Below are 27,500 nucleotides of genomic sequence, written 5' to 3'. Positions count from 1 at the left end.
AGACCAGGGTCTCCTAAAGACCCTAAAACTAAATGTAAAACCAGAGGAGACCTGGTGTTCCAGACTCTGGAATAACCTGCACCAGTCTCTCAGGGAGCTCAACTGTGTGGTTACTTTTAAAAACTGTTGAAGACTTTACTTTACAGAAAAGCTTTTAGTTACTGGATTTTAAATGTTTTTATCCTTTTATGATGTTTATGTACATGGTTTATTATTCTATTATGATGTTGTATTTGTATTAATTTCTCCACAACTCTGTACAGTACTTTGTGATTTTATCTGTGAAAAGTTATTTATAAATAAATGACTTATACATACTGTAGTCCAACAATAAGAAATGTCATGTGTATATATTTGTGTTTTTTGAAGTATATATTTGAACATATTTAACAATAACAGGCTAATATGTATTAATATTTGAATACATTAATTTTAGAACATCATTTAAAGACAAGAAGTTCTTAAAACTCCACTAAATGAAATGATCAATCACTATATGATCAGTTTAAGGGTTTATTAATAAAGAGAAGCTAAATCAGTGCAGCCATCTTTAATAAACAGGCTCAAAGTTTGACTCCATCTTAATCCACTGTTTTTCAACCTTGGGGTCGTGACCCCATGGGGTCACATGACATGTCTAATTATTGATCAAAATAATTATTACTGAAAAAAATATTTTTAAACAATCATTTTTCAAATTAAAACACAAAACAAAATCTCAAACAACTACTTTATACTTTCACTTTCTGAAATATAAATATGGTAAAATAAATGAATAAATATATGGAAACATGCTGTAACACAAATACCTGCATAGCATTCCACACAGACACATTTATTGAACAATCAGCTGATCAATATGTTCCACTAAGGGACAGCACGTGTGAGTGAGTTCTGTAGACAAAGGTCTGGGTTAGAACACTCACTGATCATCTATGTGAGCTTTAATATTCTGAGAAATAGAGAAACCCTAACCTACAGCAAGTATTTAAATATGAAATAAAATATAAAATAAATATATAGGACAGGTGTTTTCAAAGTGTGGTAATCACTTTTTTTCTAAATGTGAGTGTTTTCATTTCCAGTTCTTATTACACTATTTATATTTTGTGCATTTCTGAGGGTAAAAACACAGTCTCAAACGTTGTGTTTAAATCCTTAATATAATAATGAACTGATTAACCACTTATTTAGCTCACCTTTATAGTGGTGGGAACAACACATCATCCTCTACCTGCAGCCGTGTGACTTTTAATCATCAAAATGTTATAGGAGATAATGTAATTTTCTATATATCGTTAATAGGAAGCTCCATATATTGCCCAGCCCTAGTGGATATGTGAGAAGGATCCAAACTCACTACGTTCAGTCTTAGCATTAGCAGCTAACTGCAGCATAGTTGAACTGACTTCAAGCGTAGAAACATTGATTTCATTTCCTTCTCAAAGGGCTGTGTTTGAAGTCTAATGCTGTCATTAATAATGAACCATCATCGTTTACTGCTTTCAGGAGGCGGAGCTAATGCCTCCCCAGACGCAGCACATTCCCAGAAGCTTTTCTCCACTTACTTTGCAGAATGAAGCAGATATCTCCAGGAACAATAAAAGCAGAAGCTTCCTATTTATTCATATCTACACTCTGGCTCATCACTCATTATTATGAGACACTAAATATTTCATCCCTGAGCCATTAGCACATGCTATTCTCACGCACACACACACACGCACGCACGCACGCATGCACGCCTGCACACACACACACACACGCACACACACACACGCACACACACACCTTATGTTATTTTCATGAGTTTTGAAGAACAAAATTCAAAATTTGACATTTTTCAATAAAGATGAAAGTGTTTTATTCATCAAAGGCAGCGTATGAAAACCACTGTGATAAATAACTTGTGTTTTTTATTAATGACAATGATAAAGTTTATCCAATTCAGTATTAAAACTTTTGTTTTGAAAAAAAAGTTAAAAAAGTTTGAACGAACCAAAGCAACAAGAAAACAAACTATTTTATTATATTTTTATATTTATTATATATATATATACTGTATATATATCCCAGAGGCCTGGGATCTTGAGGGTTCTTCAGTATCTTTGCTGTTCCTAGAATCTCGGTCCAGAAAAGTGCAGTTCTAGGAACAGCAAAGATACTGAAGAACCCTCAAGATCCCAGGCCTCTGGGACAAACTGCACAGATGTATTCTTAATGTATTATTATTAATTTCAGTAATGTAACTTCAAAAGGTGAAATTAATGTATATTATATATACTCAGTAAGATATTTGAAGCCTTAAATTGTTATAATTTTGATGATTATGGCTAACAGCTTATATGAAAACCTCAAATTCAAAAAATCAAAAAATTTGAATTTTATATGAATTAAATAAATCATGAAAAATGATTTTAAATAAAGGCTTGAAATATTTCACTTTGTAAAATATTTGTTTCACCTTTTAAGTTGAATTCCTGAAATAAATAACCTTTAGTATGATATTCTATTATTGGTTTAACACAGATCTGTTCTTACTGTAATTAAAATCCATATTTATTTCCCTCCACGTGATACAGCTGTTCTCTCTCTGTATGATATAAATATGCATACATGTATTTTTATTTAATTGTAAAACTGTGCAGTGGGCGTTTCTAATTGTTCTTCTTTGTTCTGATTTATGGAGAAACACTGTAAAGTACAGTGTGAGTCATTTATCATGATTAACAGTGTTCCTCATGGTTTCTCTCCTTTTGATATCAAACCTCTGGATGTTGTAGCTCATGAACATTAAAGAAACAACGTTCACTGTAGAAGTTTACCATCTATTTATCATATGTCTCAGATAGAACACAGAGTAGAGCAGAGTGAAAGACGTACCTTGTTTTTATCAAACAGTTCACTCTGTATAGCTTTGAGGTCAGTGTCTAGAGCAGACGCAGCCTGACGCCGTTTTTTAACCAGCTGATCCTCCAGGTCTTCAGCCTGAGCTCTCAGCTTCTTATTGTCCCGCTCTAAGGCCAGCTTATCGGTCTCCAGCCGCTCCCTGCGCCCCCACTCAGCAGCGTTCTCCACCTGGAGCCTCTCCATCTGACACAGAGCACAGGAACACCAACGTCAGGAGGAATCTACGATAGACGCTTCAAATCAACAAAAACCAACACTTTTTCTACTGTATTTTATAAACAAAGGCATTATTTAATGTCTACGTTAAAATCCATTTAAAGGAGAGCGCACAGCAGTGTTTCTGAAATGGGGGTACATGATGGCACTAAAGGGGGTACTAGAGAGAGAGAGGAAAATTAACAGTCAGTGTTGGTCGTCCACCCACATGTTAGATTTATCTACAAATCCACGTGACCTGGGTCACATTTAAATAAATGGTATTTGATTTTTTCAGACATAAACAGATGAGATCCAGGTCACATAGAACATGATATGAGTATAAATACTGTAGTGTGAACCTAACACAACCTGTGTGTTTAACGTCCTCTAAAGACGTCACAGATGTGTAAGACAACATCACATCAGTCTGGATTTACTTTAGATAAATACTGGAAACAAAGCTTTGATAAAGAACATTTAGTTTAGTTTGAATACGTTCATCTTTAGTATATTTTAATAAGGCAGGGATCCAAACTCCACTTCTAGATGTGTCTCTGCTCCAAAACACCTCAATCATCTGAATGACTCGTTATCTGCTTCTGCAGAGCTTAATGACAACACATTGGTTTCATCCAGATGTTTCATTTATTCAGAAAAGATTTTTATGGAAATTTTTCTTTTTAAAAATTTCCTGAAAAACCTCAACTTGTGTGTGTGTGTGTGTGTTACCTCAGCTCGTAGCTCAGCTAGTTTCTTGTCCATACTGGTCCTCACTCCCAGCTCATCTTCTAAGTCTTCAGATATTCGTCCCAGTTCATCCTGATGCATTTCCTTCAACAGGTTCAGCTAAAGATCACATGACTGACATTTAAGTATCTATAAAAACAAGAATGTTCTGTGTGTGTGTGTGTGTGTGTGTGTGTGTGTGTGTGTGTGTGTGTGTGTGTGTGTGTGTGTGTGTGTGTGTGTGTGTGTGTGTGTAGTGATTATCTCCCTGACACAGTATCTGTTCGATCTGGCTTCCAAATACAGTGAGTGTGTGCAAAACGTTCATTTTATCTTAAAGGTAGGGTAGGTGATTTTCAAAAGCTAGCTTGATTTTGAATGTTGCCTCCCGTTGGCTCCGCCTTTACCCCCTCTCCTCTGTGCTCACTCACATGCATGCTCACAGCTGCTGCAGAAGAGGAGCTCAGATCATCACTTGTATTGTGTAGAAACGTTATTGTCTCATGTCTCATTCAGCAGTAATTAAACAATAAACTTTATCATTATATATGTCAAAAACGTGACTAAAAACTCTGTTTTAACTCTGTCAGTGGTGACGAGCTTTCAGTGTGAGCTCGTGCTTACGAGGGAGACAGAGAGACGTGATTGGTTAAAAAAACATTTTTTTTTCCATTGGTTGAAGTTATTACAGGTTTACAGCTGCTACAGATGATGGATTTTCTTTGTTCCTTTTTCAGAGAACATAAGGTCTTAATTTCCGTCAGGACATAAAGACAATTTTAACCAAAAATGTAAAAAGTAAATCTAGAAAAAATCGCCTACCCTAGCTTTAACATTACTGCTCTCTCTCAAGATTGAGCACGCTTCTTCCAGTTCCGGTCACATGACGTCACTGTGTCACAGTTCGTTTGGGTTTAAAAAAGCAGGTCGATATTAAACACGTTTTTGTACATGATTAATTAATATTTCATTAAAACTATTCCCATGACCCCAAACTTCCTTTAAATCTCGGTTCACACACGTCACTTCCTCCTTCGTCTCCATGACTGTGGGCGGTGCCTGTGCTGACGGTCATTAGCCAAACATTCTGATTCTTCAAACAGAGGAATGTAACGTTTTAGTGAGGGGATGGATCTACAACACGTCTCTACTATGATTATTGTTTGTTCTGTGCAAGGGTGAGTGTTTCTTTTTACATTATTCTATGTGCTAAGAAAGATGCTAGCAGCTACAATACCACAGAGTACAGAGTATGTACACCTCTATGTACATCCAACCTTCAAACACATACTCATAATTGACAACTCTACCTAAGCTCCTCCCACTATATGAATACATACTTCTGTACTGGTTAAGTTAATGATTAATCTAGCAGAAAACAGTAAACGGTAAATGACCTCCTGATCAATAGTTGATTAATGAGTCCTGACACTGATGTCCTCTGTGAGCTTACACTGCCCTCTAGTGGTGACACAGCTCATTCATTCTCTTTAACCATCAAACCTTCCCAGTGAATGGAAATAAGGTTTTTGGGCTAGATTTGCATGAATATTATAAACATAGAAATACTTTGAAAACTTATAGAGAATTATAATAGAATATACTACAGTAACTTTCAACAAATAAAAATCAAAGTGAGTGCATATATACTAAGTTACTACATATTTTTATTTGCATTTAAACCTTTTTTTTTTTTTTTTTTTTGCTAAAACCATTTCAGAATATTTAGTGGTCACATCAGTGACCCTCATATGAACCCCTCAATGCTGCTTCAGTTCCAAATAGAACCTTCAGATGGTGTGAGATACACAGAGGAAACATCACCATGACAACCTTACACAGGAACATTTTATAGTAAAAATGATATAGTTTTGTAGCGTTGTGTTTATCCATTTCCAGGGCAATCACGTTTTTGTTTGAAAACGGAACTTTTAAAAAACGGGCTCCAGAGTGGAAGTTTTTGAAAAGGCTTCCCTCTCCGTCTCCATGGAAACAACACTTTCTGTGTCACTGAGACTGCAGAGCCTCAGATTGAGAATCACTGTTGGTGTGAATTCAACTGAACTTCTCCAACAACGTGATGGTTTACTTCATCATCACTTAGATCAGTGGAGACGTATTTCATTCTGACCAATCACAGAGCTGCACTCATACTGAGAGATATTTGCCCAAACCCGTGGTCGAGCTTAATTTCTATGTTTTTAACATAGACTCTGGTTGAGGTCGTCACGGGTCACGTCTAATTTCTTCTAATTTTGAAAGAGTGATTAAGTTCTACTCTGTGTTCAGAGGAAGTGTCTCTGTGCTTATTTTGATTCATTTACTACCCGTTTACTACCTGTTTACTACCCGTTTACTACCCGTTTACTACCCGTTTACTACCCGTTTACCACCCGTTTACTACCCATTTACTACCTGTTTACTACCCGTTTACTACCCGTTTACTACCCGTTTACTACCTGTTTACTACCCGTTTACCACCCGTTTACCACCCGTTTACCACCCATTTACCACCTGTTTACCACCTGTTTACTACCCGTTTACTACCCGTTTACCACCTATTTACTACCTATTTACTACCTGTTTACTACCTGTTTACTACCTATTTACTACCCGTTTACTACCCGTTTACCACCTATTTACTACCTATTTACTACCTGTTTACTACCTGTTTACTACCTATTTACTACCCGTTTACTACCCGTTTACTACCCGTTTACTACCCGTTTACTACCTATTTACAACCTGTTTACCACCCGTTTACTACCTGTTTACTACCCGTTTACTACCCGTTTACTACCCGTTTACTACCCGTTTACCACCCGTTTACTACCCATTTACTACCTGTTTACTACCCGTTTACTACCCGTTTACTACCCGTTTACTACCCGTTTACTACCCGTTTACCACCCGTTTACTACCCATTTACTACCTGTTTACTACCCGTTTACTACCCGTTTACTACCCGTTTACTACCTGTTTACTACCCGTTTACCACCCGTTTACCACCCGTTTACCACCTATTTACCACCTGTTTACCACCTGTTTACTACCCGTTTACTACCCGTTTACCACCTATTTACTACCTATTTACTACCTGTTTACTACCTGTTTACTACCTATTTACTACCCGTTTACTACCCGTTTACCACCTATTTACTACCTATTTACTACCTGTTTACTACCTGTTTACTACCTATTTACTACCCGTTTACTACCCGTTTACCACCCGTTTACTACCCGTTTACTACCCGTTTACTACCTATTTACAACCTGTTTACCACCCGTTTACTACCCGTTTACTACCCGTTTACCACCTATTTACTACCTATTTACTACCTGTTTACTACCTGTTTACTACCTATTTACTACCCGTTTACTACCCGTTTACCACCCGTTTACTACCCGTTTACTACCCGTTTACTACCTATTTACAACCTGTTTACCACCCGTTTACTAACCGTTTACTACCCGTTTACCACCCGTTTACCACCCGTTTACTACCCGTTTACCACCCGTTTACCACCCGTTTACCACCCGTTTACTACCCGTTTACTACCTATTTACTACCTGTTAACTACCCGTTTACTACCCGTTTACCACCCGTTTACCACCCGTTTACCACGCGTTTACTACCTGTTTACTACCTATTTACAACCTGTTTACTACCCGTTTACTACCCGTTTACCACCCGTTTACCACCCATTTACTACCTATTTACTACCTGTTTACTACCTATTTACAACCTGTTTACTACCCGTTTACTACCCGTTTACCACCCGTTTACCACCCGTATACTACCCATTTACTACCTGTTTACTACCTGTTTACCACCTGTTTACTACCTGTTTACTACATGTTTACTACCTGTTTACCACCTGTTTACTACAGGTAAACAGTAAAATAGTAAACCTATTTACTACCTATTTACTACCTGTTTACTACCTATTTACAACCTGTTTGCTACCCGTTTGCTACCCGTTTACCACCCATTTACTACCTATTTACTACCTGTTTACTACCTATTTACTACCTGTTTACTACCTGTTTACTACCTGTTTACTACCTATTTACTACATGTTTACAACCTGTTTACTGCCTGTTTACCACCTGTTTATCACATACTTACATGTTTACTACCTGTTTACTACATGCTGACTACCTATTTACTACCTGTTTACTACCTATTTACTACCTGTTTACTACCTATTTACTACCTGTTTACTACCTGTTTACTACCTGTTTACTACCTATTTACTACATGTTTACAACCTGTTTACTGCCTGTTTACCACCTGTTTATCACATACTTACTACATGTTTACTACCTGTTTACTACATGCTGACTACCTATTTACTACCTGTTTACTACCTGTTTATCACATACTTACTACCTGTTGACTACCTGTTGACTACCTGTTGACTACCTGTTGACTACATGTTTACTACCCGTTTACCACCTGTTTACTACCTGTTTACTACCTGTTTACTACCTATTTACTACATGTTTAGAACCTGTTTACTGCCTGTTTACCACCTGTTTATCACATACTTACTACATGTTTACTACCTGTTTACTACATGCTGACTACCTATTTACTACCTGTTTACTACCTGTTTATCACATACTTACTACCTGTTTACTACCTGTTGACTACCTGTTGACTACCTGTTGACTACCTGTTGACTACCTGTTTACTACCTGTTTACTACCTGCTTACTACCTGTTCACTACCTGTTTATTACATGTTTACTACCTGTTTACTACCTGTTTACTACCTGTTTAATACCTGTTGACTACCTATTTACTACCTGTTTACTACCTGTTTACTACATGCTTACTAACTGTTTACTACCTGTTTACTACCTGTTTACTACATGCTTACTACATGTTTAATACCTGTTGACTACCTATTTACTACCTGTTTACTACCTGTTTACTACATGTTTAATACCTGTTGACTACCTATTTACTACCTGTTTACTACCTGTTTACTACATGCTTACTACCTGTTTATTACATGTTTACTACCTGTTTACTACCTGTTTACTACATGTTTAATACCTGTTGACTACCTATTTACTACCTGTTTACTACATGCTTACTACCTGTTTACTACATGCTTACCACCTGTTTACTACAGGTAAACAGTAAAATAGTAAACCTATTTACTACCTATTTACTACCTGTTTACTACCTGTTTACTACCTGTTTACTACCCGTTTACCACCCGTTTACTACCTGTTTACTACCTGTTTACTACCTATTTACTACCCGTTTACCACCCGTTTACTACCTGTTTACTACCTGTTTACTACATGTTAACTACATGTTAACTACCTATTTACTACCTATTTACTACCTATTTACTACCCGTTTACCACCTGTTTACTACCTATTTACTACCTGTTTACTACCTATTTACTATCTGTTTACTACCTATTTACTACCCGTTTACCACCCGTTTACCACCTGTTTACTACCTATTTACTACCTATTTACTACATGCTGACTGCCTATTTACTACCTGTTTACTACCTGTTGACTACCTGTTTACTACCTGCTTACTACCTGCTTACTACCTGTTTACTACCTGTTTACTACCTGCTTACTACCTGCTTACTACCTGTTTACTACCTGCTTACTACCTGCTTACTACCTGCTTACTACCTGCTTACTACCTGTTTACTACCTGTTTACTACCTGCTTACTACCTATTTACTACCTGTTTACTACATGCTTACTACCTATTTACTACCTGTTTACTACCTGTTTACTACATGCTTACTACCTGTTTACTACATGTTTACTACCTGTTTACTACCTGTTTACCACACGTTTACCACACATTTATCACATGTTTACTACCTGTTTACAACCTGTTTACACATACTTACTACATGTTTACTACCTGTTTACTACATGCTTACTACCTGTTTACTACATGTTTACTACCTGTTTACCACACGTTTACCACACATTTACCACATGTTTACTACCTGTTTACAACCTGTTTATCACATACTTACTACATGTTTACTACCTGTTTACCACATGTTTACTACCTGTTTACTACCTGTTTACTACCTGTTTACCACCTGTTTATCACATGCTTATATGTTTACTACATGTTTACCACCTGTTTACTACCTGTTTACAACCTGTTTATCACATACTTACTACATGTTTACTACCTGTTTACCACATGTTTACTACCTGTTTACTACCTGTTCACTACCTGTTTACCACCTGTTTATCACATGCTTATATGTTTACCACATGTTTACTACCTGTTTACTACCTGCTTACTACCTGCTTACTACCTGTTTACTACCTGCTTACTACCTGCTTACTACCTGTTTACTACCTGTTTACTACCTGCTTACTACCTATTTACTACCTGTTTACTACATGCTTACTACCTATTTACTACCTATTTACTACCTGTTTACTACCTGTTTACTACATGCTTACTACCTGTTTACCACACGTTTACCACACATTTATCACATGTTTACTACCTGTTTACAACCTGTTTACACATACTTACTACATGTTTACTACCTGTTTACTACATGCTTACTACCTGTTTACTACATGTTTACTACCTGTTTACCACATGTTTACTACCTGTTTACTACCTGTTTACTACCTGTTTACCACCTGTTTATCACATGCTTATATGTTTACTACATGTTTACCACCTGTTTACTACCTGTTTACAACCTGTTTATCACATACTTACTACATGTTTACTACCTGTTTACCACATGTTTACTACCTGTTTACTACCTGTTCACTACCTGTTTACCACCTGTTTATCACATGCTTATATGTTTACTACATGTTTACTACCTGTTTACCACACGTTTACCACACATTTACCACATGTTTACTACCTGTTTACTACCTGTTCACTACCTGTTTACTACCTGTTTACTACCTGTTTACCACCTGTTTACCACATACTTATATGTTTACTACCTGTTTACAACCTGTTTATCACATACTTACTACATGTTTACCACATGTTTACTACCTGTTTACTACCTGTTCACTACCTGTTTACTACCTGTTTACTACCTGTTTACCACCTGTTTACCACATACTTATATGTTTACTACCTGTTTACTACATGTTTATCACATACTTATATGTTTACTACATGTTTACCACCTGTTTACTACCTATTTACTACCTGTTTACTACCTGTTTATCACATACTTATATGTTTACTACATGTTTACTACCTGTTTACCACCTGTTTACCACATACTTATGTTTACTACCTGTTTACTACATGTTTACTACCTGTTTATCACATACTTATGTTTACTACCTGTTTACTACATGTTTACTACAAGTTTACTACATGTTTACTACATGTTTACTACCTGTTTACCATCTGTTTATCACATACTTATATGTTTACTACCTGTTTACTACCTGTTTACTACATGTTTACTACATGTTTACTACATGTTTACCGCCTGTTTATCACATACTTATATGTTTAGTACATGTTTACTACCTGTTTACAACCTGTTTACTGCCTGTTTACCACCTGTTTATCACATACTTACTACATACTTACTACATGTTTACTACCTGTTTACTACATGCTTACTACCTGTTTACTTCATGTTTACTACATGTTTACCACCTGTTTATCACATACTTATATGTTTACTACATGTTTACTACCTGTTTACAACCTGTTTACTACATGTTTAATACCTGTTGACTACCTATTTACTACCTGTTTACTACCTGTTTACTACATGCTTACTACCTGTTTATTACATGTTTACTACCTGTTTACTACCTGTTTACTACATGTTTAATACCTGTTGACTACCTATTTACTACCTGTTTACTACATGCTTACTACCTGTTTACTACATGCTTACCACCTGTTTACTACAGGTAAACAGTAAAATAGTAAACCTATTTACTACCTATTTACTACCTGTTTACTACCTGTTTACTACCTGTTTACTACCCGTTTACCACCCGTTTACTACCTGTTTACTACCTGTTTACTACCTATTTACTACCCGTTTACCACCCGTTTACTACCTGTTTACTACCTGTTTACTACATGTTAACTACATGTTAACTACCTATTTACTACCTATTTACTACCTATTTACTACCCGTTTACCACCTGTTTACTACCTATTTACTACCTGTTTACTACCTATTTACTATCTGTTTACTACCTATTTACTACCCGTTTACCACCCGTTTACCACCTGTTTACTACCTATTTACTACATGCTGACTGCCTATTTACTACCTGTTTACTACCTGTTGACTACCTGTTTACTACCTGCTTACTACCTGCTTACTACCTGTTTACTACCTGTTTACTACCTGCTTACTACCTGCTTACTACCTGTTTACTACCTGCTTACTACCTATTTACTACCTGTTTACTACATGCTTACTACCTATTTACTACCTATTTACTACCTGTTTACTACCTGTTTACTACATGCTTACTACCTGTTTACTACATGTTTACTACCTGTTTACTACCTGTTTACCACACGTTTACCACACATTTATCACATGTTTACTACCTGTTTACAACCTGTTTACACATACTTACTACATGTTTACTACCTGTTTACTACATGCTTACTAACTGTTTACTACATGTTTACTACCTGTTTACCACACGTTTACCACACATTTACCACATGTTTACTACCTGTTTACAACCTGTTTATCACATACTTACTACATGTTTACTACCTGTTTACCACATGTTTACTACCTGTTTACTACCTGTTTACTACCTGTTTACCACCTGTTTATCACATGCTTATATGTTTACTACATGTTTACCACCTGTTTACTACCTGTTTACAACCTGTTTATCACATACTTACTACATGTTTACTACCTGTTTACCACATGTTTACTACCTGTTTACTACCTGTTCACTACCTGTTTACCACCTGTTTATCACATGCTTATATGTTTACTACATGTTTACTACCTGTTTACCACACGTTTACCACACATTTACCACATGTTTACTACCTGTTTACAACCTGTTTATCACATACTTACTACATGTTTACCACATGTTTACTACCTGTTTACTACCTGCTTACTACCTGCTTACTACCTGTTTACTACCTGTTTACTACCTGCTTACTACCTATTTACTACCTGTTTACTACATGCTTACTACCTATTTACTACCTATTTACTACCTGTTTACTACATGCTTACTACCTGTTTACTACATGTTTACTACCTGTTTACTACCTGTTTACCACACGTTTACCACACATTTATCACATGTTTACTACCTGTTTACAACCTGTTTACACATACTTACTACATGTTTACTACCTGTTTACTACATGCTTACTACCTGTTTACTACATGTTTACTACCTGTTTACCACACGTTTACCACACATTTACCACATGTTTACTACCTGTTTACAACCTGTTTATCACATACTTACTACATGTTTACTACCTGTTTACCACATGTTTACTACCTGTTTACTACCTGTTTACCACCTGTTTATCACATGCTTATATGTTTACTACATGTTTACCACCTGTTTACTACCTGTTTACAACCTGTTTATCACATACTTACTACATGTTTACTACCTGTTTACCACATGTTTACTACCTGTTCACTACCTGTTTACCACCTGTTTATCACATGCTTATATGTTTACTACATGTTTACTACCTGTTTACCACACGTTTACCACACATTTACCACATGTTTACTACCTGTTTACAACCTGTTTATCACATACTTACTACATGTTTACCACATGTTTACTACCTGTTTACTACCTGTTCACTACCTGTTTACTACCTGTTTACTACCTGTTTACCACCTGTTTACCACATACTTATATGTTTACTACCTGTTTACTACATGTTTATCACATACTTATATGTTTACTACATGTTTACCACCTGTTTACTACCTATTTACTACCTGTTTACTACCTGTTTATCACATACTTATATGTTTACTACATGTTTACTACCTGTTTACTACCTGTTTACCACCTGTTTACCACATACTTATGTTTACTACCTGTTTACTACATGTTTACTACCTGTTTATCACATACTTATGTTTACTACCTGTTTACTACATGTTTACTACAAGTTTACTACATGTTTACTACATGTTTACTACCTGTTTACCATCTGTTTATCACATACTTATATGTTTACTACCTGTTTACTACCTGTTTACTACATGTTTACTACATGTTTACTACATGTTTACCGCCTGTTTATCACATACTTATATGTTTAGTACATGTTTACTACCTGTTTACAACCTGTTTACTGCCTGTTTACCACCTGTTTATCACATACTTACTACATACTTACTACATGCTTACTACCTGTTTACTACATGCTTACTACCTGTTTACTTCATGTTTACTACATGTTTACCACCTGTTTATCACATACTTATATGTTTACTACATGTTTACTACCTGTTTACAACCTGTTTACTACCTGTTTACTACATGCTTACTACCTATTTACTACCTATTTACTACCTGTTTACTACATGCTTACTACCTGTTTACTACCTGTTTACAACCTGTTTACACATACTTACTACATGTTTACTACCTGTTTACCACACGTTTACCACACGTTTACCACATGTTTACCACATGTTTACTACATGTTTACCACATGTTTACCACATGCCTACTACATGTTTACTACATGCTTACTACACGGTGTTGCACAAAACCAGGTTTAAGTGATAAATCCTGGAATAATCAGCTATCCTGGATAAACTCTCCCCAAGTTGGTTGACCGAAAGCCAGACAAGTTTTTCCAGGACAAGTAACCATGGTGATTTAGCTTTTACAGCTAACCTGTAACCATGGTAATTTATCTTCCACAGCTAACCTGTAACCGTGGTGATTTAGCCTCTACAGCTAACCTGTATTGCAAAAGAGTCAAAGAGCCACATGAGGCTCCAGAGCCGCAGGTTGCAGACCCCTACCCTGGGAGAACCACAGCTGAACATCTGGCCTGGCATCATAGGTCATCAGTTCTGGTCCCTCCATGATGATTCTCTGCGTGCCCTGATGCCTTTCCCCAGTGTGTGTTTGTCCCAGTGTCCGTGAACACAGCACAGACCGTGTCTGTCCCCAGTGTTGGTGACTGTGTGTTTGGGGACATGACATCGTGTGTAGTGTCCATGTCAGACCCTGATTCACAGGAGGAAACCTCAACAGGACGCGGAAGTTTCCTCCTTTTGGATTTTCACTCTCACTAGATGCGACCACATGAAATTTTTACTTGCACAAACTGAAAAAATAGTCGCACATGCGACAAATTTACTCACAGTCTCGAGCCCTGTAACTGTATCACTTTATTAATTCTACATGTTTAGGATATTTATGCATTAAGGCAGTGGGCTATTGTCTGCAGCCTCTCTCTATTAACGCTGTTCCTTTTTTCCGTATCATGTCTATTATTTCTTCATCAGTTGTTCACAGGTGTAAACAAAGCTGAGAGTCTGTGATCCATACTTTCATCAGTGATTCTGTGATCGTATTCATGGTCTTGTTCAGAAAGCCGTGAACGCCCACTTATCTCAAACATCCACAGCTTCACTAAGCCTTGTCTCTTTATCATGACTCAGATAGCACCGCCCAGACTTAGTCTAACCACGTATTCTCCTTTATCCTGGATGTATTCATCACACTTTAGTGCTTCAACCCCTGGTCCCATATAAACACAGATCACTATGAAAATGTTGCCGTGGGAACCTGGAACTTTTTAGACACAAAAAGGGAAACAGAATCAAAACATTGTGTAAACATGACCAAATATTAACGACGAGACCTTAGGGTTTGAATCACCTCTGAGTGTGAATAGAAACCAAACCAGAACTAACCAAACCTACGGTCTATGTACAGGTTCTAGTGCCGATGCAGCAGCTTCACATTCACTGAGAAGATATTAACTCATGCTTTGTAGGACTGAGTGGATATAGTGGGTGCTTTATCTAATGCTGTGATGATGTCACTCCACCACTCCTCACCTGTTTCATGGTTTCCTGTTTGTTCTTGCTGAGTTCTTCATGTTTCAGTTTCCACTGACTCAGTTCAGCCTCCAGTCGTTCAATGCTCTTACTCAGAGCCAGTTTATCTCTGCAAACACACAGAACTCATCAACATCATAGTGCTTCTGATGGCCTGGATCACAGCTAAGGTTTCCCTAGAACACTGGTTCTCAAATGAATGAATGAATGCTGGTTCTTACTCTCTCTCCTTCTGTAGAACCTTCTGGGACTCGTCCAGGCGTAGCTGCAGAGCGGTGAGTTTACTAGACTCCTCCTCCACCATACTGATGTCCTCCCACAGCTGACGACTGCGTTCCTGTCGGCTCAGAGCGGAGGTCAGGCGTGAGGAGGCGGGGTTACTACTGCTGCACGCGCTGCCAGCGTCCCACGCCTCCTGCAGGTCTGGACCTTCAGCTGTGGAACGCAGCATGGATTCCAGCAGCTCCAGGTTCTGACAGAGAGGAAAACATGTGACCAATGGAATGGTCTAGAAACAAGCCTGACTCATATAGAACCTTCACTGTATTTAAAATGAACAACTTCATGGTGGAACATTCAACTTTTCTATTTATTTATTTATTAACAGAGTTGGGGTCCCTGAAATGTGATGGAGAAATGTATCTATCTATATCTATACTATCTATACTATAATGCAAGAAACTACAAGAAAGGTCTGTATGTGTGTGTGTGTGTGTGTGTGTGTGTGTGTGTGTGTGCGCGTGTGTGTGTTTGTCAAGCAAATATCTCCTCGACGTGGGGCCTGTTTGACCTGAAACTTTGTCAACGGCTTCCAAATACTCCAAGTGTGTGCATCCGTTATTTTGGAGTAATTTGGTGATTTCAAACTGTTTATTTTCATTTTATTTCACCCAGACGACACTTTCATGTTCACCCAGAAGTGAAACCTATTCAGCTTTTGACCTCAGAGTGAGGGGGTGCTATTGCACCATCTATATCTATTTCACTGCACAGCTCTGTCTGGTCTGTGCCAGAGCCAATCACAGTGGCGAGCTAGAGTCACGTGTGCGACCAGAGCCAATTGCTGAAGACCTGTAGTAGCACCAGACCTACACGCTGGCACACGAGTGAGAGAGAGGAAGATAGTTTAAGACTCTTTCACACGTTTTGTGCTCCTGAGGACTTCTCTTCCTTATTTGGTGATGACATTTCAAAACGTTTATTTTCATGTTTGTTTGACCGTTCGCTGTTTAGACCGAACGGACGGGACCCGGAAGTTATTGACGGACAATGGCCGCGGCTGTGTTGAAAGGTAACAGCAAAAAATGCACATTTCTCCGTGGATACAGCGTTATAAACACTGATATTTTCAACATGTGCTCTGTAACCAAATGTGCACCTTGGATGTAGATGCTAAAAGTACACAGAGACATTTAGAGAGAGAGTTGCGACAACGGAAGAGTTTCAACAACCTGTGACGGAGTATGTGCATGTGCTCAGCTGATGCTCGTGCGTGTGTGAGAACCCACGGAGGAGCCAGCAGCCATCTCACAACACATCCTCACCACACATAAGATATTTATAATAAAAATATACTAAATGAGTGAAATAAAACAAAAAACGAAACAATATTTAAACAAAAAGTACACAAAACGACAACAGAAATGCACAAAAATATACAAAAAGGCTCCAAAAACACACAAAATAACTCCAAAAAACATACATCACAGAAAAATACACCAAACAAAAAATATACAGATGAGTAAAAAGAACAAACACATTTATCATGCACATGTCTCATAGAATGAATCCAGGGAAATCACACACACTGTTTGACTTTAAATGATCTATTATGTTGAACCCTCAGTAATTTTGGTAGTGTTATGGAAACACACCATGTTTAGATTATGTAGCTCACTGTTTATATTGGACGGTATCTATGGTTACCAAGAGGAGGATGCACACAGGCAGCATCAGGGCAGCAAAGTGACTACAGGGGTCCTCGGGTGATGGCGGGGCCATCCTATCAGATCTCCTGTATTAAATAGACGGCAGTGGCGGATGCTTTAAGACTACAAGGGAACCTCAGCTTCCCCTAAAATCAGTGGTCAAATATGTAGTGTTGTGTGTACATTTCATTGACTAAATATATGACAGAACACATGTATGTTTAGTTCAGAATCAGCTTCTTATAACAGGAAACTGACAGTGACAGCGTGACGTTCTTCATTCATTACCGCAGCGTCACAGTGTTAATAAACAGTGGTGAAGTTCAGCTTCAATTGACTTCAATGGGACAGGATTTAGGGGTTGATCCACTGCAGTCAAACTAGACGCTCATTGGATAAATGCTCGGTTATGACGCACTTAGTCCCGCCCATCGGACGCCGGGCTTCACAGGAGGTCTATGGAGCAGTGGGCTGGATCTGTCTGTTCCGGACGCTGGAATAATGGATGATGATTGGATGATCTGTCTCAGGCTAATTCAATTTTGATTGACAGCGAAATGAGCCAATCAGAGAGTATGACGTTGTAAGCACACAGGCGGGTTTTTCAAATATTTCAGTCCGTTGCTCTGTGTTGACACGGAGACTTTGCTGATCCTCTCATAGCGAATCAACTTCTGACAAACCTAGTGTCTGTTTTTGGTGTTTGTGGAGACTGTTACTGCTTGTGTTGTGAGACTTTTCACCAAACACTCACACTCCAGCGCGCAGCAGCTACGCGTGTGCGTGCGTGATAATCTACAAATAGTTGTTGACAACAAAATGTGAATTCTACTAGAATTCACATTTAAATAAACAGATACATTTTCTGAAGTAGGCAGAAAATGAGCTTCCCCTGCATGAAAGACCAGCAGCCGCCACTGATAGACGGTGAGGCTACTATTCAGATCAAAACAAGTTCAAACTACTCATGAACACCTGGAAGTCCCTTTGAGTCCAAATGTAGCTATTATTAGCACATGGTTCACATTAAAACAGGACAAAGAACAGAGAACCTCTACACTGGTTGATCACACACTATTAACTATTCAGTGTAGGTGTTCCTCAGACTCACCTTATGTTGGAGCTTCAGTCCATCAAAGTCCACGTCCCTGACAGGTTCTGCCTCTGGACATGTAGCTGCTCTCTCTGCAGGTGGGGGCGGGGCCTCAGCTTGGACCTGTGAGGGGGGGGGCTCCCCTGTGTGGTTTCCATGGAGACGCTGCCTCTCCTGCCGTAACAGCTCGTTCTCTGAGGCCAGTTCCTGTCGTTCCCTCCTCGCACTGCTCAGTTCTTTAGTCAGAGAGTCCAGACGCTGCCTCAGCTGACGGACCTCATCACGTGATCGGTTACGCTCTGCACGCACCTGGAACACGAGACCAAAATGAGTAACCACGATACTATACCAAAGTATCACGGTTCTGGATAATATCGTGATACTGAAGCCTTTTTTATTGTTATTATTTTTATGAACTGCATTGTATTTGTACAAGTTAGAAATATTGATTAATTACTTATAGTGTTGTTTGGTGCATGATAATAGTACATGAACATAAATAATCAACTTAGGATAACAAATCCACTGTATTTAAAAAGAAAATAAAAATCTATTTGACAATAATGCTTGTTCTCCAACATAATAAACCATAGAGGATAAAATACAATAAACAGGAACTGATTCCCTGAGAAAACTAGATTTGTGCATTTTCTGGGTGACGTCACTGGTGTTTTATGAGATTGGATGTGACCCCTCCTTTGTATGTATATAATTATTAAATATTGTTTGTACATTGTAAATATCTAAAAAATAAACAAAAAAGGTGTTCCTCCTTTTGCTCCTATAAATGGTGACAGCGCCTGCACAGTAGATCTCCTATTGTTTTACCGTCTGTCTCATTTAAAGACAAAATAGTTCCTAATGGGACTTTTGGAGTTTGGTTTTTTTAGCAAAATTAGTGACGCCACTGACGACGACGACGGTAGACTCACCGCTCAGGCCTGGTGCTTCTACCATGTGTTGTCTAGTGTTTGTGACTGTAAGACATACACGTGTCCAGGAGAGACAGAACTTTAGCTTTTTGTTTGTTTTGATGTGAGTTTCAGTTCCTTCATGCTGACAGAAACACACGAACAGCCAATCAGCTAACAGAGGGGCGGACCCAGCGTGCAGAAACAGCCTATCATCTCTCTGTACGTCACCAGTAACAGGCAAACAGCCAATCATTCAGCAGCTGTGGAGTTCGGTTGCCATGTTGGTTTGTTTTCAAGTGAATATCATGCAGTGAGTTTAGACTGTGCAGTGAGAGGAGGAGAATAGAGGCAGCGTTATGTAGCAGAAACTGGTACCAGTAGTATCGTAATCTACGGTTGAACCATCGTGTAGAATTTATGGTATAGTAGGAACCGTGATAATGTGACACCGCAGGGTACCGTCAATATCGTGCAACTATAGCCACTAGGTGGCGCTATAATGGGTGCAAACACATTTTGGAATGTAACTTTCACATTTTAAATCATATCTTCATGAACTTCATATCCACGTGTTCACAGCAAATGGCACGTTGGCCTGTGTCCTGACGCTCGCCACGAGCCGTCATCCTTCATGACGTACTTCCACGGGCTCCGCGAAACCTGGGGGTCGAGCGGCGCAGGAAGGCTTGGCCCCCTTTAATAACTGCTTCTAGTTCTAGTTATTATTATTATTACGTCACCTAGTGGAAGAGTGTCTGATAGTCTAACAACGTGATGTCCTTTCCCTAACTCCTTTAGGAAGTCTCCTAACACCTTTCCTTAACCATGTGACTTCATCTCAGGAATGAGGAAAACCCTGAGATGAAAACAGACCATGTGTAACCCTATATAAGTATATATACAGTATATGTATTCACCTTACTCCACTTCTCTCTCCAGTTGGCCGTACAGTCAGACCACCACCTCATGGTCTTCTCCATCTGAGCCGCCCTAGCCCGAGCCTCCTCCAGCTCCCTGAGCCTCAGCTCCTCCCTGCTCTCCCAGTCCCCCCCACTCCCCTCCCCCATGGCCCCCAGAGAGCTGAGAGCAAAGCTGCTGAGACCAGGGGACAGCAGCAGGGGGGGGCTGGAGCTGGGGGTGTCTACGGGGGGGCTTGGGGTGTGGCCGAAGCTGTCCGGGGAGAGGGCCCCTCGGTCCGGATCGCAGAGCAGACCTCCTCTGGCTGACCTGCCCCCCTCAGACAGGTGGGGGCTGGGGGTGTGGTTCATGATGAAGGAGACGATGAAGAGGGAGGTTCACGGTGATTCAGAGGAGCATCTCCCTCCTGTCCAATGAGCATCCTGGAAACACAGGAGACATCGGCCAATCACAGGTGGCGTTTGAGAAGACAGAAGAAAACATGGAACACTGACACATTTCAAGCTTCCCAATTACAATTGTAATCACCTAATTGATAATTAATTATAGTTATGACATAACTGTAATTTAAAAAAATCTGTTGCTGTTGTAATTGTAATTGAATTCAGTAATTAACTTTATAATAGTAATTGCCATGGAAATTCAATAAAAACTGTCAAATACAATTTAATCAAAGCAAACCTGTGGAACCATGTTATAGTTCTATATCTCACACATATATGGTTATTATTATTATTAATGGCTCCTCCTGTTTTATAAATGTGTTCTAAAACCTTATTAGTAGATCTATGTCTAATAAAACACATTATTGTGAACAATATCATTAATTAACTTTTATAAATAGGACTACTTTACAGTTTTACAGCCTGTGTTCCTCCATCTTTAAATCATGTGACTGATGATGTCACACAGCCCCCACTGCCTGTAAACATCCATTGTTTTCTATTGAAGTGAAACATTCAGCATGATTTATAGATCATTTAGAAGCTTTTATATCATTTAGTAACTTTTTATATCATTTAGAAGCTTTTTATCATTATAACTTTTTATATCATTTAGTAACTTTTCAAAGGTTTTAGGCCAAACTTGTAAAACAGGATTTATTTTTAAAATGTTGCAGATCAACATTTCCCACTATCAGTCAGTTCTCTTAGGGATCGTTTTACAGTTTTTAAAACAAATATAAATATATTGGTATCTATCAGCTCAGACCACACGATAAATATTAATACCAATATGTTCATTGATTAGGAATCCTAACAAGGTCATCAATAGATTAGAAACTAATTAGATGACATATAATATTTATTACTTATTAGTGTATTTTAACAGCTGATTTAAGACATGGGTCACACTGACCCATTAGCATTAGAGATGCTAACAGAAAGCTAACACAAGAGGAAGGTTACATAATTGGGATAAATTGTTATTGAACTGTAGTAATTAAGAACTTAACTGTAATTAACTTTCATGAATATTTGTAAATTTAATTGTAATTGGAAAAAACGTCGGTTAACGTAAGCATCATTGAGTTGTAATTGAACATGGGTAATTGAAGACATAATTGTAATTTAAAAATGTAATTGACCCCAACTCTGCTATGTGATGACTATTGGTGTAATTGGCATTACATAAATAAAGTTGAATTGAATCATCTAATGCCATCTGTAATGATTTGTAATCATGTTTTACGTGGAAAAAATGATTCTTCTAAAAAACTATAAATAATGTATAAACTGCATTTTGTTTTGTTTACATAATATAATATTCTATTCCCATAAATGTCATGTAGGTGGGATGTGGAACATCAATAAACCGTTGTGTTGGGCTGGCCATGAGCACCTGGATAGAACATTCTAACATTATTCAGAGATTAGTGACATAATCATGGCAGTAGTTAGTGGGAGTAGACCCCATCAGGAGGTAGACCAGCCCCCAGTGGAACATCTAACACCATCAACAAACTACCTCACACGGAGCGTACAGTCACAGCTGTGCAGTCTATCTGTGAGACTAAACACAGCACAGATGTGACGCTCTACTGTCAATGTAAAGAACACAAACAGTGTGTTGGCTCCGCCCACCACCACCATCTGCTGCTCCACCCCAACATCTGGAGAAGGACGTTTCCTCCTGAAAACACTGCTGACATCATCCAACGAGTGTGTGTGTGTGTGTCGTGGGCGTGTGTGTGTGAGTGAGTGTGAGTGAGTGTGTGCATGGGCGTGTGTGTGGGTGTGTGTGTGAGTGAGTGTGTGCGGTGCATGTGTGTGTGTGTGTGTGTGCATGGGCGTGTGTTGTGGTGTGTGCGTGTGAGTGTGTGCGTGTGAGTGTGTGCATGGGCGTGTGTGTGTGTGTGCGTGTGTGTGTGTGTGAGTGTGTGTGCGTGTGTGTGTGCGTGTGTGTGTGTGAGTGTGTGAGTGAGTGTGTGTGTGTGTGTGAGTGTGGGTGTGAGTGTGTGCGTGGGCGTGTGGTGTGTTTAGTGAGTGTGTGTGTGAGTGTGTGCATGGGCGTTCGTGTGTGTGTGTGTGTGTGTGTGTGGTGTGTGGTGTGTGTGTGAGTGTGTGTATGTTGTGTCTGAAGCTCCAAACCAAAGTAGACCTTCTTTCTGAGTGAAATAAAAACACTAACACAGTGTTTACAGATGGTGTGTGTTTACAGAAGCTGCAGTCAGACAGTAAATATCTTAGACTAAATGATCTATAGTCATCACCGTCCTGTGTAAGAGGTTCTCTCCTGCACCTGTAGGGGGCCCCCCGCTCTGATTTTTGGCCCCACACTGTATATAGACTTTTCTGTAGTTTTTTTCCTTTTTTAATCAGAAACAATATGTATCATCGTCACCCAGTGGCGTGACCTCAGTGAATGAAGAAAAATGTAATTAACACAACTTTCATTAGTTCAAAAATAAGGGTTAAAAGTAAGGCTGTAAAATAGATTCAAAAATCTTCAGCTTTTCTTCACTAGATTGACCTAAAAATGCAGGAAATAGTGTTTGAAAGGTGTTACAAACTAAAAAAAACTACATTTCCCCTCGGCTCCACATGGGTGGAGCCACTGCAGAGAGCAACCAGTGCTTTTCTTCTTCTTTGGTTCAACCAATCATCATTCACTATAATACAACCCTGAGGGGGCGGGGCTTCCTGTTTGGTGGCTGTGGGGTCTTTTTGAATGACTTCATTGTAAGTACAGTTTATTTATTAGTGAGGATTAATTTTTGATTACGTTAAGTTAATGGTTGGTTTAAGTTGTTTGTAACGAAGTTATGATCCGGTAAATTTTGAATTTATGAAACATTATTTGAATTATCTACATTTAACTTGTACATTATGATTACAATTCTAAATGTATGTTTATATTACACTTTATTGTACTTTGTTTGAATACAAAGGTAATCAGAGTTCCTAAAGCTTTAGTCAAGTTAAATTCTAAAATGTTTGAACACTTTTTAATGCCTGTTGAAAGCAAATTAAAAACCAACTTAAATAACTACATACATAAGGTTTGTGTAATTCTCTTCTAGTGTCTAGTGATGACCCCCAAAGTAAACACACAAAAATACACAACATGACAAACAAATGTTACCATTTATTTTGAAATGTGACTTTAATTACAATCATAAAATCATACTTTTGTGTTAGAATTTGAAACTTATGAAACATTGATTTAAGACATTTTAATGACAATTAAGGCTTTATTTTTAGATTAATTCATTTCATACCTTTTATGTAGGGATGTAAAGATTAATCGTGAGACAGTTAAAAATCCATTCAAAGGAGTCACGGTTCACATGAAATTGAAATTGCAGTACTTAACATCAGAGGGAAATATCTATTTAGAATTTAAAATTCAGGACGCACCACCGTGTTTTAAATCGGAAGTGTGGAAGCATGTTGGCTTCCATAAGAAAAAATTAAAGAGGTGAGAAATAAAGAACGTGTGAAATCCAAGGTCAGAGGTCACAGAGAGGAAAGAGAGAAACAAGAGAGAGAGAATGAAAGCCATAGTTTTTTATATTATTTCTTTGATATGAGATTTGTTTTAAACCAATTGTTAAGGCACAAAATACTTTTTCAGTTTCACTTTTAAAAAGAAAAGGAACTATTATGTAGTTTAGCATAGTTTACTGTAGAGCCAGAATTTAAATTAATAGACTTCTTCTTCATTTTTATTATTCCTTTATTTCATTCAGGATTTATTTTTAATTAAACTGCATTGTTTTGAATAGTTTATCAAGGAATTCTTTTGACAATGAAAGATAAAAGACCATCACCAGCCCTCCTTAAGGAACTGTAACAAATACTTTATTAACTCATTCAGTACCAGCCGTTTTTGAGCATTTTGACTGATTTTAAAGACCCACAGAATATTGTCTACTATGACTATCTGAAATCTGACACCAGATTCTGAAAGATTGAATCTTTAGTTTCAGAGCAAAAAGCTGAGAAAAAAGCCTTTTTCTAAAAAAAAAAACCCTGTCAGTGACTTTAAAGCTATTTTTTTTGCTATAGTGACAACTCTAACATCTGAACAAAACATTTAAAAAAGCACTGAGACCAGGCGTTTGATGATAAAACTATTATTATTTATCTATCTGGGTCAGAGTTGAATGGATTTCTTACTGTATTTTGGCGTTCCTTCAAGTCTCTCCCCCATCAGTCTGCACACACGCCACTTCCTGCTTCTCACGGACATGCAGAGTGTCACTGCTTTCCCCGTTTTTTAAATTTTTTTTAAAGAGTGTCACATGCTCTGGTCTGCTGTGCGCTGGTGGGAACATCAACATCATTTCTCATGCCGCCATTTTCTGTCTCATAAACTCCTTCCTCTCTCTCTGAGCTCTGCATATGTCACCTATTATTTTGCTATCTGGCTCACAGGCTTACTGTATTTATGTATCTGCTCCCCTCTGTCAATCACACAGACGTAACTTGTTCTTCCTCCCGACACGCAGAGATGACCCGCGATCACGATGGCAACATAATCAATAATCCACTCAGGTCCACATGTTCTGTGTTAGTATGTGGTGCTGTGAGCTGATGGATACGTCACAATATCACTCTGTAGCGCCATAATCTCCCTCATCCCTGCTTCTTCCTCCTTAGCTAATGGTAGCATCAGTGGCTAGTCTCTGATCTAAAGGTGCGCTGCTGCCACCTTCAGGGCACAGTTGGTCACTACATCACACTACAGCTTAGATATTGATGAGTGACCTCTGCCAGGGTGTTTTCTAGTAATCTCTGTGAAAAAACGAAAATGACAAGTTTTCTCGTCAATGGCACTGAGTGAGTTAAAGGGAGGATGTAAAAAGAGAGAGACTCAAGGTAGAAAATGAAAGTGAGAGTGAGATGTGTAGTTGTAGTTGTGTATATTGTGTTGTGTAAATGGACTTGATTTATATAGAGCTTTATCACCACTGAAACAGTCTCAAAGTGCTTTACATATCAGCTCATTCACCCAATCACTCTCACATTCACACACCAAAGGGACAGGACTGCCATGCAAGGCACTATTCGACCACTGGGAGCAACTTAGGGTTCAGTGTCTTGCCCAAGGACACTTCGACACATAGTCAGGTACTGGGATTGAACCCCCAACCTCTCGATCAGAAGACGACCCTCTACCACCTGATCCACGGTCGCCCCTAATCAAACCAATCTGGTGACCAGACAGAGAGAAGGAGTGAGTGGTAAAACCTAAAGCAGGTATTCAGGATCAAAGTGTCTAAAGTTAAGCCCAGTTTTATCTACAGTCTAAGACATGTCAGTGCATCATAGACCAGTGTATGTGTAAGAACCACTACTGTAAACCCAAGCACCGCCCTGGACCCGAAGATGCAGCCAGGCCAGCAGAAAGAGTGGGGACCAAGGAGCCCTAGGCAACCCCCCCATGGCCGAGCAGCCCCCAAGATGCCCCTAAGACCCCAAGCCGAGAGACAGCCACCGCCCCCCACATACACACTCGAGAAAGCACCAAGCAGCCGAGGACTCAGCGCAGCCCGCCACCAACCCCAACCCCAAGGCCCCCCAAGGGGAGGACCCAGAGAGCCACCCGCCCAAGACACCAGTAGAGGAGCCAAGGCCCACGCCCAGTAGACGGCCAGAGCTGTGCCGAACGGGCAGTCGGCGGGCGCCAGCTAGCGGGCCCAGAGCCAGCAGGGACCGGACCCCAGGCCAGAAGGACCTGGAATAGTTATTGCTAAAATCAGGTGCCACAGACCCCGGCCCCGCAAGGCACCGCCCAAGAAGGGGTCACCCCGCGCCGCTGTTTATATATTTTATGACCATCAGCACTGAACCAGTTCTGTCAAATAAAATACATAATAATAAACCTTTTTCCTGTGTGCGTGCGTCCAGTTGAACGTTAAACCTCCAACCAGAGGGTTATACTGTATATTTAAAAATGTTCCAGAGTGGGGGTCCCCTGACCTCCTAATGCACCCACTGTGATGCCCCCATGCTGTGTGTGTGTGTGTGGTGTGTGTGTGTGTGTGTGTGTGTGTGTGTTGGTGTGTGTGTGTGTGTGTGTGTAAGACAATAAGTCTGAAGTGTGTGTGGTTTGACTGTGACCTCCAGTGACCCTGCAGATGACACCAACACTAGCTACACACACGTTAGGGGAGAAGGCTGTAGACCAGATGGAGAGCAAGGTAAACACAGCTACGTGTCAGTCTGACCACAGACTGTGTAGTTACTGAGCTATTCTGCTACTGTAGCTCAGAGTGGGCGGAGCCCCGAC

At 39.0% G+C, this 27,500-nt stretch overlaps 1 protein-coding gene across 1 annotated transcript in view; it reads right to left on the bottom strand.

Moving 5' to 3' along the window:
- The window catches only part of ccdc102a (coiled-coil domain containing 102A), a 25,459-nt gene extending 4,280 nt beyond the window's left edge, over positions 1-21,179 (bottom strand). The window contains exons 1-6 of the mRNA XM_028439518.1: positions 20,762-21,179; positions 18,949-19,239; positions 16,131-16,381; positions 15,910-16,018; positions 3,838-3,954; positions 2,884-3,093 (exon numbers count right to left, since the gene is read on the bottom strand). Of these exons, the coding sequence (XP_028295319.1) occupies positions 2,884-3,093; positions 3,838-3,954; positions 15,910-16,018; positions 16,131-16,381; positions 18,949-19,239; positions 20,762-21,112 (1,329 nt within the window). The 5' untranslated portion in view covers positions 21,113-21,179. The remainder of the gene's footprint in view (positions 1-2,883; positions 3,094-3,837; positions 3,955-15,909; positions 16,019-16,130; positions 16,382-18,948; positions 19,240-20,761) is intronic.
- Positions 21,180-27,500: the final 6,321 nt, after the last annotated feature.

The sequence above is a fragment of the Gouania willdenowi genome, chromosome 3, assembly GCF_900634775.1.
Source record: "Gouania willdenowi chromosome 3, fGouWil2.1, whole genome shotgun sequence".
NCBI lineage: Eukaryota > Metazoa > Chordata > Actinopteri > Blenniiformes > Gobiesocidae > Gouania > Gouania willdenowi.
The sequence above is the reverse complement of the archived record's forward strand: the minus strand, read 5'-3'. Positions and strand labels throughout refer to the sequence as shown.